At 38.2% G+C, this 14773-nt stretch overlaps 1 protein-coding gene and 1 pseudogene across 3 annotated transcripts in view; both read left to right on the top strand.

Moving 5' to 3' along the window:
• L2HGDH (L-2-hydroxyglutarate dehydrogenase) overlaps positions 1 to 14773 on the top strand; it is a 52766-nt gene that overhangs the window by 34855 nt on the left and 3138 nt on the right. For 2 of the 3 annotated variants that reach the window (XM_068545616.1, XM_068545625.1), the window contains 3 exons: positions 4950 to 5117; positions 6015 to 6172; positions 7648 to 7779. In XM_068545616.1, the coding sequence (XP_068401717.1) occupies positions 4950 to 5117; positions 6015 to 6172; positions 7648 to 7779 (458 nt within the window). The remainder of the gene's footprint in view (positions 1 to 4949; positions 5118 to 6014; positions 6173 to 7647; positions 7780 to 14773) is intronic. The other variant, XM_068545619.1, reaches the window with a different exon arrangement.
• LOC137765873 (histone PARylation factor 1-like) lies at positions 1027 to 2552 on the top strand (annotated as a pseudogene).

Here is a 14773-nt window from a genome sequence, read left to right on the forward strand (position 1 = left end):
ACCATATCAGTGGCTCTGTTGATTCCGCTGTTGGCAGACTGAACATTCAGCAGTGGCTGTAAACAGATCAGCTTTGGTGAGTAAGTGCATGTTGCTGAACCCTTGCATTACCTCCTTGCTGCCATAAACATTTAGTTCATGAAGCCATTGGGTGAGGACAAGGGTGCCTGGGGAAAGAGGCTAGCTAACGTCCACAGAGCAGGTCATCTTGTCTACTGATTATTAAAATCTTCCTCTTCCATGATCACTCTTTAGTGAACATTCATATAGTACTCAAATATCTTTTTTTATCTGAGCCTGTTTGGAGAGGTCCATTCGCATACCTTTTCTCCAGAGCTCTCTTTTCTGACCATCCAGCAAACCATTAGTCATTGCATATGAAACAGTGTAAATCCATACTTCTAGCCATCTCTCCTTCTAGGTAAGATAAATAACCAAGTATGACGTTTAGTGTTCTGCCCCCGGGAGGATTTCCCTTCACTACAGTTCCTCAGGGCCACTCCCGACTGGGGCTCTGGTGCTGTAGCTGTTCATTTTCAAGTGATGCCAGAATGTTGTGCAGAACCATTTGTAAACCAGGCCTGTATTTTTTTCTTCCTTGGTCAGCCGATCACAGAGAACTTTACATGGGGCCATGGGGGCAGGCTGAGAGGGAGGAGATGATTTAGCAGTAGAGGTCATGGGAATTTGAGCCACTTGCCTGCACAACTTATGTGTGCCTACAGGACCTATACAACCCTTATCTTGTATATTCCACTTCCTCTTGATGGCAGAGTGCTGTGTACACACCCAATTTTACGGCTTGGTGAGTCAGACAATACCTAGTTCATAATGGGTAGTTCACATGGTTACTTGGTGACCTGTGGTCGGGTGTTGAGTCAAAGGCAGAAGCACTTTCTCAAAAGGAGGCTAATTACCTGCAGAGGATGGTATAACTTTCCTCCAAAATCCTAAGGTTCTGTACTGTGATTCCACCTCTAGGGGCCTACCACAGTCTCCATAAAATATCACTATCGGCCACACACTTCAGTTACCATCAGAGCTGCTGGATCATGTGGCCCAAGTGGCAGAGCAACCAGGGTCTCCATTCAAAAAAGGATGAAAAAGCAGAATGGTTGGCAGCGGTGGGAAGTGCAGGCCTGGTGTGGAGGAGCAACAGTGTGAAAAAACATTTGATGTGAAGGAGGAGTAAATCCTGTAAAGCTGATGTCTCCAGTGACTTTAGAAAAGAAGTAGAAAATCATCATAAGCTTTCTCTGCCTGAAGATTTCTTTTTTTATATATAAATTATTTTATTTATTTATTTTTGGCTGTGTTGGGTCTTTGTTGCTGCACTCAGGCTTTCTCTAGTTGAGGTGAGCGGGGGCTACTCTTCATTGTGGTGCGTGGGCTGCTCATTGCGGTGGCTTCTCTTGTTATGGAGCATGGGCTCTAGGCGTGCAGGCTTCAGTAGTTGTGGCACGTGGGTTCAGTAGTTGTGGCTCGCAGGCTCTAGAGCACAGGCTCAGTAGTTGTGGCGCACGGGCTTAGTTGCTCCGCGGCATGTGGGATCTTCCCAGACCAGGGATCGAACCCGTGTCCCCTGCATTGGCAGGCGGATTCTTAACCACTTAACCACTGCGCCACCAGGGAAGCCCTGCCTGAAGATTTCTATCACTTCTGGAATTTCTGTGAAGAACTTGATCCTGAGAAGTCGGCTGATTCACTTTTCTGCAAGCCTTGGCCTTCGATTAGTGGGTCTTTGCGAAGTATAAAATGAACAAAAAATTAGCAAGCCCAATGTTAACCTTCACTGGAGATTTTACTATGACCTTCCTGAGTTCCAGACTGTTATTACTGGAGATAATAAAATTCAGTTCCACATGGGGTATTTCAGGGAGTCTCCTGATGAACCTCCTGTATATGCTGGTACAGATGGAGCAAAGAAAAATTGTATAATTGATCAAAATGGAGATAATGTGTTTGCTGCAGTCAAATTTGTTTTGATGAAAAACTTAAGTAACATAAAAAGAAAACTAGTCTCTTGAAAAACATAGATGAAAACTGCACAGAAGCGGCCAGAGCACTGGGTTACTCATTGGAACAGAGAACCATGAAGATGAAACGTAGAGATAAGAAAGTCAAGACAAAGACTTTTCATGATGCAGGCTTAGTCGTCCCAGTAGATGAAAATGATGCTGAGTACGGAGAGCTCCCTGAAACAGATGCCAACTTCAAGGGAATTTGCAAGACAATTGTTGAAGTACAAAGTGATGAGGAGAGACTAAAAGCTTTTGCTCTCATTCAGCGATGACTTTTGTGCAGTTTGCTAGTGATGAATGGGATTATGGGATGGGGCTTAAGTGGGAATGGACTTCCTTGTTATGGTTCAGACTATTGTCATAAAGTTACCTGCCAGCTTTTACCTCTTACTTATACTCTGTTGAAGAGAAGTCTCTTTGCAGAAATTATTGAAGATTATCTGGTAAACAGGAGTAAAGAAAACACAGACCAATTTGCAGCATGAATGAAAATTGGCTTTCTTTGGTGTATAATACTTTAAAGCATTAATATTAAACCTGTGATTTTTTGTTTTTAAGTAGTATATAAAATAAACTGATGGAAACGTTTACTAAAAACTTTTATAAAGCTAAAAAAAAAAAAAAAGATTAAAAGTCTGCTTCTGCCCCTGCCCTCATCTAAGGAACATTTTCACTAGAGTACAGCATCATGTGATGCAAGATATGCAGGGGCCTATGGGTTACCAGTGGTTATGTATTTCACCCACATTTGCTATAGTTGTTGCTTTTATTTTGACATTTTCTTTTAGTATAGTTAAATAATATAATTTAAAATTTAAAATATAATATTAATATATATTTTAAATTATAAAATGTAATTTAAAATGTTGAGGAACTTCCCTCGTGGCACAGTGGATAAGAATCCGCCTGCCAATGCAGGGGACATGGGTTCGATCCCTGGTTCAGGACGATCCCACACGCCGCGGAGCAACTAAGCTCGTGCACCACAACTACTGAGCCTGTGCTCTAGAGCCTGTGAGCCACAACTACTGAAGCCTGCTCACCTAGAGCCCGTTCTCCACAAGAGAAGCCACCGCAATGAGAAGCCCATACACCGCAACGAAGAGTAGCCCCCGCTCGCTGCAACTAGAGAAAGCCCGCGTGCAGCAACGAAGACCCAGCACAGCCAAAAATCAGGTAAACTTAAATCTTTAAAAAAATTAAAAATAAATTAAAAAAATAAATAACTGGAATTGTTTTAAAAAAATGAAAAAATAAAAGTTTGAGTCAACTTATCAAGTTGAACATCTATGCTTTTATGACAGGTTAAAAGAAAATGAATTTTTAAAATAAACTTTTGGGGAGAGGATTTGCAAACTAAAGATTTATAGATTGCATATGGGGAAAAAGTCTTTCACTTATGAAATAGCAATAGTAATGCATAGTTTATTTTTTTAAAGAAATTTATGTTTGAACAAATAATTCAATGTAAATTCAAAATTTCCATTTTGGGTGTGAAATTAATGTGTTATTGAATTTAATAATTGTTTCGTGTATAGCATAAACTGATTTCAGAGATGTATGACAGTTTTTAATCATTTTTTTCTTCAGAATTGTTCCTTGAGCTTTTAAGAGAGAACTTCTAGGTTATTGCATTCTGGTACCATTCTATAAATTCTCTTATCTTTACATTTATAAAGCTCCTCTTCATTTTATGTTGTAAGAACAAAGAGTTGCTGACCTTTAAAACATTAACTAGAAGATTTATATCACATAAAGAATTTTTTTGTACTTCTGGTATATAACTCTAGATGAACAGGAAAGATACCAACCTACTTTTGTTTTTGTTGACATGGTCCTTTGACTTCAAGCATCTTAAAACTTTCATGGTTTAGTCTAGCTAATTTGAATTCACTACAAAGAAGTTTCATCTGATTTTTATCATCAGTGTGACTTGTATAACTCTTGAAAAGATGCTTATCTTGGTAGCTTAGCAAAAATAGGATGCACACAGAGATAAAATAAGGCTGAATCAGTAAGGGCTACAAAGAAAGAAAAACCGTTGAGGCAGGTAAGAACTCCAAGGCTTCAGAAATAGGTCCTCGGGGAAGGAGATGTAGGAACGAATTACCTGAAGCAAGAAGGTGTTAGTTGTCTCCTCTGTTAGAAATAAAGCGATAGAAATTAGAGTGTGGTGGTGAATTAGAGTTAAATGAAATCATTTAGGAAATAGAGTTGCAAATTGGCTAACCCTGGCAGAGTAAAGCTAAAAATATGCAGATGATAATCACAAAATAAAATTTATGAGAAAACACAGCCTAAGATTAGCAGTCTCCTAGTCATTAAAGCAAACCTTGACTGTAGTGTGCGTTCTCAGTAAATGTGGGTTGAATGAATGAGTTTTTGAAAGTAGCCTGTTTGCAAAGTAGATACTGATCAGGAAGCAGAAATTGGTTGGTGGGTAGGTTACAGTTGGAATTGTGCAAGGTTATCGAGTAACAAGATCAATTACTCCTAGGTAAGACAGGAGAAGCTATCTGAAATACAAAGGAAGCCAAATTGGTTGGGGCCACCTAAATGAAGTTTGCTACTTCATGCAACAAGTAGTTAAGTTCCGTGCTAGGTCTTAGTAAAATCCGGGTGTATGTGTGTGTGGCTTGTTAGGTATCCTCACTAGGTCAACCAGTATATCTCTAGATTAAAGTACAAAATTTAAGGTACATCCTCTTGTGTGCCACTGCCCTAAGTTCCTACCTGCCACCTAAATGCTGAAGAACTTATTTTGCTGATACTTGTATTTAATTTTCTCTTTTAAAAGGAATAAAAAGAAAGAAGTCCATATCTGTGCCCTTATTGTTTTTTCTATCATCTATCCGCCCTCTCCCTCTCCCCCTGCTCCACCTAATCTTTCTACTTCCCACAAGTCACTATTCTTTTCTCTTGCACTAGGGAGAGGAGGTTCGATGTCAATATGTTGTGACATGTGCAGGACTTTACTCAGACCGTATTTCCGAGTTGAGTGGCTGCAATCCCAATCCGCGAATTGTACCATTCCGGGGAGATTACCTGCTCTTGAAACCAGAAAAACGCTATCTTGTAAAAGGGAATATTTATCCAGTAGGTAGTGATGCTTCTGCCTTCTCAAGATGGTTGTGGGCAAAAAGGGGAATGAAACAAAAACTTTTCCCAGGGTGAGAAGTAAGATATTTTGAAGGGCTTTTGGTGCAGTCATTCCACCTGTTTCTCTTGTGGTTGAATCCCCAAATCTTTATTCCAATATCATAGTCATTAAATTATAATGACTTGCCCACAAGTACAGGAAAGCTTGAGTGCACCATGGGAAGGCCTGTGAAGAAAGAACCCAATTCTTCCACTTCTCTGGTGGAAGGCGTACTCATAACAGAACTTTTCCTTGTAGCATGCCCAGATGCCAACCCTCTTTCTCAGTTCACTGTCTATAAGTGCAGAAAAGGGGATTTGGCCACTCTGTAGTTTCATGGTGTAGAGAAGACAGAGCCGTTTAAATGAAAAGCTCATTCTCCTGTCTGGAACTACTAGGTTGAACAACCAGTATTCAGCTATTTAATGTTTTTGACCTTGCCAAAACTTCCATTTCATCTGTTCCAAGTATTGCATTCCCACTTTACAAAAGCCTGTGCTATGAAGGTGTGTTTTTTTCCAGCAGCTCTGATTTTATTTGCCACCCACATATATCCCTACTTGGGGAGGGTGGAGGCGGGGAATAACCTAAAGTAGGACAGTTGTTTTTTTTCTTTACCCAGAAAGAGGAATAGATGGGACAATGTGCCTTATTGTCATAGCATCGGGTTTCCTGTGTGGCATTTCTAGGCAGAAGCATGTAAATAGAAAAGTATTATCTGAGTACAGATCAAAAGTAATGCAAATCAGATGCATGGGAAGAAAGTGTTTTATATTACCAGTTGAATGTTTGCATGTGTAATAAAATGCAGTATGAAATGGGGCTAATAGTTCTTTGCTCTGTTAAATCCATAGGTCCCAGATAGCCGATTTCCTTTCCTAGGAGTTCACTTCACACCAAGGATGGACGGCAGTATTTGGCTAGGGCCGAATGCAGTTCTTGCCTTTAAACGAGAGGGTTACAGACCCTTTGACTTCAGTGCCAGAGATATTATGGATATAATTATCAAGAGGTAACTTTATTTCCTTAAAAAAAATGATTTTATGTGCTTTTATTTTTAATATGGGAATTTTTTCTTTCTCGATATTCTGTTTATTGGATAAATCTTCATATTTGTGATTGGTATATTGGTTTTTTAATTAATCCAAATTAAGAGCTTTGTGGAATAAGCATAACATTTTAACTAGTTCAAGAACACTCTGATGAGCCAGGGTGATGTCTTGGTTAAAAAGAACAAGACCAAGAGCCAAGAGCGATCACACATCTGAGAATCCAGATCTTGTTTTGCTAACCTTCTAGCTGAGCTTGAAAAAAAACAAGTTTCTCTCAAAATCAGTAGATGGTTTACTTTGATAAGATCATTTCAGGCCAGTCACCATGATTTTGAAAACCTCTGGAGAAACTGCTGATAAGCAAGATTGTTTCTTTTTGTGGAAGACTAACAATACTGCTGTGTTGACCTGGAATGCAGATTGTTTACTATTGTAAGAAATAACTCAGTGAAATGTTTTGTCCTTTTAGCACTGTTGCTCTCTAGAGGGTTTCACATCATCAAAATCACTAGAAAGCTTTTAAAGCTATACTTGAGTTTTACCCTGCACAGATTCTGAAACAGGTTTAGGATGTGGCTTCCTAGCACGTATGCTTGTAAAAATACAGATGTGCATAGGTTCCCCAGAGTCTCACTTGAGAATCACTACTAGAGCATCTTACCTCTGGCTGACTAAAGAAAAGTAGGGTAAATGTCCCACATGTTTAATGCCATGATTTAAAGATCTGTAATGCCTTTTAGGTGTGTTTTTTTTTTTTTTTTTTTTTTTTACAATTATGGTTTGTTTGTTTTTTTTAATCTTTTTTTTAATGCTATTTTTGTCTGCTTACATTCTTTTTATTGATGTATGTATGTATGGCTGTGTTGGGTCTTCGTTTCTGTGCGAGGGCTTTCTCCAGTTGTGGCAAGTGGGGGCCACTCTCCATCGCGGTGCGTAGGCCTCTCACCATCGCGGCCTCTCGTTGCCGAGCACAGGCTCCAGACGCGCAGGCCCAGCAATCGTGGCTCACGGGCCGAGCTGCTCCGCGGCATGTGGGATCTTCCCAGACCAGGGCTCGAACCCGCGTCCCCTGCATTGGCAGGCAGATTCTCAACCACTGCGCCACCAGGGAAGCCCTTTAGGTGTGTTTTGAAAGCATGTAACATTGCATTAGAAAGCCTTGATGTTGGCAGGCTTTATCCTAGTTTGAAACCAGCATTCCCTGGGAATTTGAGTTTGAATGGTGTTTACTTTTAGAGTTTGGAAGGTATCCCTTTGATGAAGTTTCCTTCTTATGTAGGCCAAAAGCTGATTTTCTTTTAATATGTGGTTTTTCTGACTTTGCATAGATTTCTGTGCTGCCACACCCCACCCCCAAATCTAATAGTTGTAAAGGTGTTGTATGATAATAAAGAATTCCTTTCTCTCATAAAGATTTTATTTTCTTTGCTTTCAGTGGCTTGATTAAACTGGTGTTCCAGAACTTTTCCTATGGAGTTAATGAAATGTACAAAGCCTGTTTTCTCAGTGCAACAGTGAAGCACCTTCAAAAGTTTATCCCTGAAATTACTGTCAGTGACATACTTAGGTAAGGAAAAGCCGTAAGGGTTGTAAATACAGTCATGTCCTAGGTGAACTTGGGAAGTGGGTCTGACTTGGTGATTTGTAAGCACACTTTCAATCAGTGTGTCCACTGAATTTTTGTGTGCTCTCTCTTTCCCAACAAGCTGTTCATTCCCCTTGCAGTTTGGGCATTGCTGCATCATGGCTCTTAGTGCTTGAACTAGGTCCATTTATGGTTATCTGGACTACCTTACAGCATTAAGCTGAAATCTCCATTGCAGTTGTGTTATGATGCCACCTTCACCTTTGTGTCTAGCTATCACTCATGATGAACATCTCACCTGAAGTTTTTTTAATCTCCCTGGCCACTTACTCTTGTGATTCCAAAGCCTTCTGACTTTTAATTCTGTATAAGATTATTGATCACCATGTTACCTAATTAGGTAATAAGCATATTAAAACATTATACTTTGATTGATTCTTAAAAGCTTTTAGAAACACACTCATACCTGGCATCTTACCTTGCTTCCTCTCTACTTATTTTGTTCTTTCTTGGATCCTACTTCCCTCAAGGACTATTTGCAGAACAGAAGTGGGAAATAGTATGGTAGCAATCAGTCTAAGTCCTTGCTATGGGGGTGTGGGGCAAAGGAAGGATTACTTTAAAAAAAATGTTTTTTTCTTAAAGATAAAAGGCTTTCTGGACTTGATCTATACCTTGTCCTAAATACCACACAAGCCTATTTTCTTTTTGGTGGTATTTTTAGGGTGTTCATCTTTTTCCCTGAACCAGCCATTTGTTAGGCCTAATCAGCAGTGGTCTTTGAGATCCTCTCCTCCCTGAATCCATCCCGCAATGAATCTCTAGAGCACTAAGTGTCTGTCTGCTCAGTAACAGCTGCTGAACTTGCCTGGTGTAAAATATCAGCAGCTCGACTCTGTATCTGGGAAGAGAGCAATAATCAGGTCAGCTGTCTCCCTCAGGGGAGCCTCCTGGTCTAAATCTGATTCTCATGTATCATTCTCAGACCAGCCTCTTTGAATCCTTAGAAGAACTATTAAAACCCAGCTAATGTTTTTAACTCTTATCTCTCTCACCCCTCTACTCACCTTCTGAAATAGAAGGGATAAAAATATCTAGGCTTTATGTTCTTTCACTCACCTATAAATGAAGGCTTTTATGTTTTCAGTGGTCTGCTTTAGCAGACTTGTTATGTTGTATATCTGAAAATAGATTGGTCAAATCTAGTATCTTTTACTGCTGTTAATATTCCTTGGAAAACACAATAGGTGGGCATAGTGAATTCTGTGTATAAATAGTTGCAGTGAATTCACTACCCAGATTTGATTACCACTCTTTTGTAGAAGCCTGAGGAAAACTCTTTAGACCAGTGGATTTCACGTGGTAGAACTGACCCTTGGGGCTTGTGGGTTTTGGTGAATACTCTTGTCTCTGGGTGGAAAGGTGTGAATTTCAGTTACCAGTTTCATTACCAGGTAGTAGAAAAGGGCACACAACACTGTAGGCAGGTGCATTTGGGGACAAATTCAACCCAGTCACAGATGAGTTTCTCTCTGAAGATAGAGAAGCTGAACACATTCAGCAATTCCATTTGATTCCTGTAGCTCTTAGATGCAGGAAATTATCAGTAACAAAAAGAAAATTGTAGAAGATATGTTTGATACCATTTATATGTTTATACTGTGTATGTATATGGATTGCACATGTAATGTGAAAATAAAAACAAACATGAGAGTGATAAACACCTAATTAAGGAGAGTGTTTGTCTCCGGGGAGACAAGAGGATGGGATGCAGAGAGTTTGACAGGGGGCTTCTGTCATATCTATAATGCTTATTTCTTAAGCTGTTTGGTAAAAAAAAAAAAATTGGTGTTCATTATGTTATTCTCTGTACCTTGTTATATGCCTAGAATCTTAAATAATAATAATACAAAAAAGTAAGATCAATAGACTTCCCCACATTTTGAAGCCCAAGTCCTGTTTGCAACCAGTATAACACCATAAGTGCTCTATCATTAATATTGGGGAAGAAGCATATTAGGCAGTTCTGGGTAGTAAAAAAGAACCAAAGCAACACTTTTAGTGGGATGTTTAGCTCAAGATGGTGTCCTTTAGTTGCAGTAGCTACCAAAGGGGATCCAGTTTGACTTCTCATTGCCCAGCCAGAGTATCCTGGGCAATAACTTACCAGTGAACATTAGATTGGAATGTAAAGTTATAACCTGTCAAATGTATGCATTAGGTATACAAACTTCTCATTATTAAATGATGATCTCTAAGGTTCCTAATTTTAGCTCTAAAGTCCTTTAATTTGTTCTGTGATTAATTTTGACATGGTAATCTAACAGTAGTTTGTATCTGTTAGCATTGTAAGGATGTAAAATATGACGACATATTTGCCAAGATCCCCTCTTTTTCCCACACTTCATTTTGAAAATATCTTCTTGGGGGAATTCTGTAGTAAATTTTCAGGCAAGATGTTTTCATTGTAAGTGATAGCTAAAGACTACACTATTGTGAAATGCGAGGGTAAAAGCCAAAAATCCTGCAATAAAGGTGATCTAGACCCTTTTGCAAAAAAGGGTTTCTCATTCTTGGTACTGTTGACATTTGGGGCCAAATAATTCTTTATTGTGGGGGACTGTCCAGTTCACTGTAGAACGTTTAGCAGCATCCCTGGACTCTACCCACTAGATGCCAGCAGTACTCCCCTAGTATGACAACCAAAAATGTCTCCAGACATTGCCAAATACCCTCTAGGGGGCAAAATCTCCCCTGTGTGAGAGCTACTAGTCTAGAGAATTTGGTAACCCTCACACTACAAAATACTAATAAGAGAGTCTGGAGAAAATACAATATAAATCCCTTGAAATACTTATAGCTGAGAGTGCAAGAAAATAAGGGCATCCCAGAAACGAAAACAGAGAGGAAGTTGAATACCCAAGAACTAAGAGGAATTAGTGCTGATGCTGACCTGGAAAGGTGGGGAGGATTTTCTGATTTTGATGTAAATATAACTGAGTTTTGTTTTTAATTGATATGTGATTTACAGACAATAAAATATGCAGATCTTGGGTGCTCAGTGAAGTTTGGAAATTGTATAAACTCATGTATCCACCACACAAATCAAGATATAAAACATTAGGGACTTATATTTTAATTGCTACTCAAGTGCTGGAAAGGAAGCCCTGGATCTGTAAAGGGTAAAAAGTTGGAACTGAGATCCCTTTGTAAAACCAGGGACTGTGGAAGGGCTATACCCTCAGTGAAAAGGAAGTCTAGAAAAAAAAAATCTCCTAAAAATCTAGAACCCTGGGCCTTCCCTCACAAGTACTTGGAGTTTCAATTTGTACCACTAGTTTGATCTAGGAACTTTAAGCTGAGAAATGGATCTAGCTTAAAAAGTAGATCCATTCTTATTTGGATCCTGCTTCAGACTAACACTTCTCCCTCTCACTCTCTCACTTTAAACAGATTAGAGTGAGTGAAAATCAAGGTAATTTGACCACACACTGAATATGGTTGATACTAAGCAGTTAGTAGTTTTGTATTAGTATTAAGAATCCTTTTAAGAGAAATATACATTGAAGTGAAATGATATGCCGTCTGGGGTTTGCTTTAAAATAATCCAGTGGAGAGAGGTAGACAGAGTGGGGATATAGATGAAACAAGATTGGCTGTGTGTTGATTATTACTGAAACTGGGTGATACATACATGGGAGTTCCTTATACTGTTCATTTTACTTTTGTACATGTTTAAGATTTTCCATTAAAAAAAAAAAAGGTGTTCCTAGAATGGTTATACACCTGGAGTGTCTGATAGAAGCAAATATAAAACCTCTGTGGAGGGACATAATTTCAACCCAACACCCCCTGCTGAATAGGAACTCACCAGCAAAAGTTCCAAAGCACTATAAGTGAGAGTAAGCAGATAGAATAAATACTAGAATTAGACCTCTAACAACTTTGGGTAATAGTAATATTAGAAACCATAAAATAAGTATGCTCAAATGAATTTTTAAAAAAAGGGAATGAAAACAACTGAAAAAGAATAGTAATTTTAAAAATACCCTAGGCAAATTTAGAAACCAAGTAATCAGAATTTCTAGAAATGAAAAATATAGTTCTTAAATTTTAAAACTCAAATGATTAAGTTAGACAGCTGGTTGGACCTCCCTTAAGAGAAAATTAGTAAATTGGAAGGTAAATCTGAAGAATTTAGAGAACAATGTTGTAAGCTAAAGATGCATCATGTGCAAATTAAGACATGGAGAAGATGAGAAGATTCCAGCCTACATCTCATAGGAGTTCCAGAGAAGTTGAGAAGAGGCAATACTTTGAAGAGAAGTATTTGAGAATTTTCTGGAATGGACAAAAAGACATAAAATTCAAGATGCACAGTGAGTCCCATCTGAATTAAAAAACTAAATAGAAGAATGTAAATAGATTATATAACTTCCAAATAGTAGAGGAAGAAAAAAGAATGTAGAAAACTCAGTAAGTCAAGAAAGGAGGTGGGAAAACTTCAGAAAAAAAATCAGGTTAAATAGCATAAAATAATATAGTAGAAATCAAATATCAGAAATTATAATAAATGCAAATGTGCTTAACAGTTAAGACAGAGATTATCAGGTTGGATTTTAAAAATCCACCTATGTGTTAGGCAAATGCTTATTCAAAGAAAGATGAGTCCTAGGTTCATTTTAGATAAAAGACACTTTAAGGTAAAAAATTATTGTTAGAAATAAGGAGGGTCACTATAAACTTGTTGCATATGATAACAGAGCTATGAAATACAGAGAACAAAAACTGACATAACTGGAAGCAGAAATCAAATCTACAATTGTGGTGGGTGATTTTAAGACATGTCTGTTGATAGACGATAGCTCAAGCAGATAAAATATTAGATTTGAGGGGAATTCCCTGGTCGTCCAGTGGTTAGGACTGGGTTCACTGCTGGGGTCCAGGTTCAATCCATGGTCGGGAAGCTAAGATCCCCACAAGGCACTCGGCATGGCCAAAAAAAAAAAAAAAATTAGATTTGAATAACACAATTAAAACACTTGATTTAGGGACTTCCCTGGCAGTCCAGTGGTTAAGACTCTGTGCTTCCAAGGAACTAACATCCCACGTGCCACGCGGCACGGCCAAAAACTTAAAAAACAAACAAACAAACAAAACCACTTGATTTAAGGGATGCATAGAACTCCGTCACCCCCGTTATAGAATACTCATGTTATTCAAGCCCTCACAGAACATTTACAAAGGCTCAAAATGATCTAAGCCCTAAACCAGTTTGTCAACAAAATTCAAAAACTGGGCATGGAAAAACCATGTTCTCTTGTTGCAATCCAGTTTGGTTGAATATTAATAACAAAAATACACTTCCTTCACATTTGGAAATTAAGATGGAATGGTTGACTTGCCCTATATCACCACTCCCAATTTAAATATGCTCCTGTGAACTTCTGTTTTTAGATTAACAGTAGATCCCATGTGAGTTTTATAAAATACTAAATTGTCCTATTTGGAACTGGCCAAAGATGTCAGTTGTAGCCTGTCATAGCTGTTTTCTAGCCCACAGGATTATGCCTGCCACAGAATAATAAAGCAATAAATACAACACTTCTCAGAAGAATGAGTGCCGTTAGTTACATATTTACCTGTGGTTTCTAGACATATTTAAGGGTCTAGGGCTTGCATTTCTATTAAATTTAGCTACAAATACGGCAAAATATGTGGCTACAAATAGCATTAAACAGTTAAATATAGCTAAATTCACAAATATTAAATTTGCTGAATCATTTGTTCTTTCAGCTATTAAAATAGAATTTAAAAGTATTGAGAGTTAAATAATTAAAATTTTCTGTCCCTATTGAATACTTCCTGTGTACACAAATCTAGACATGGGGGCAAAATAGGGCTGTTGTATAAGATTCAGTTCTGGCCCTGAAGATGTTTATGGTTTATTTTACCTGAAATTTCAAAATTATAATATTCATCTCAAGCTGAGATATTCTGAGGGGGAATGCCTATATGTAATCATGCAAAGAAAAACCCTGAAATTTCATTAAGTGCTGAATAGGGAGCATGAAGAATTTGGTAATTTAAACATGCCATGTTAAATAGTTACTTTAGTTTGAACTAAAGTGAGTTTCTTAGAAAAAGTTAATCTTCTATATTTTTTTTACAGTTTGGATTATAGGTTTTGAATACTTGGGCAGGAGTGTAGGGGATGTCGAGAACATAGTTGGTGTTTGTAAGAGGAATAAATAAATATAGACACATTTTTAACTGTAGTTAATCAGTATTAACTTCTGTTTGCTTAGAAAGAGTAAGGAGAATATACTAACTAAACCTTCATGGAGAGGAAAGTTTTTATTTTGAACACTCAACATCAGTAGCCAGTCATGCCACTGTGTGTCCCCTACATGGTGGCTTTCTGTGAGATAAAAGGAGAAGGACAAGAAAACTCATAGAGATGCTCACAACAGCAACAGGGGCATTATCCAAGAAAAGAGAGGAGAAATGCTGTTTTGATTGGTTGAGAGAAGCTACAAACACAGAATGTACAAAATAGACCATACACTGGCTAATAGGCTGTTATGTATCCTTACCCTAAGAAATTTCAGCTTCAGTCCCATTCTGTCTTTTTGTGCTGTAAGTGTTGTATCTGATTCTTACTTGGAAATCCTTACAGCTCAAAAATCTCCTGTCCAGATTCCCTGCAGCCTTCTATATTACAGATTACTTTTATTACAGAACCTTTCACCCCTGTTGTTGTAATTCTTATTTATCTCTCTACAGATGAACTGTATAGCTATGTAACTTCAGGCAAGTTACTTAATCTCTCTATTTTCTTTGCTGTTAAATATGAACAGTATCAGCCTCTTAGAGTTGTTGTGAGGATTAAATGAGAGAATTCCTAGCATGGAGTAAGCACTTGGTAAAAAAATAGCTATTATTATCATGATCTCTCCTCAGCCAGGCTGAGGTC

The sequence above is a fragment of the Eschrichtius robustus genome, chromosome 1 (assembly GCF_028021215.1).
Source record: "Eschrichtius robustus isolate mEscRob2 chromosome 1, mEscRob2.pri, whole genome shotgun sequence".
Lineage (NCBI taxonomy): Eukaryota > Metazoa > Chordata > Mammalia > Artiodactyla > Eschrichtiidae > Eschrichtius > Eschrichtius robustus.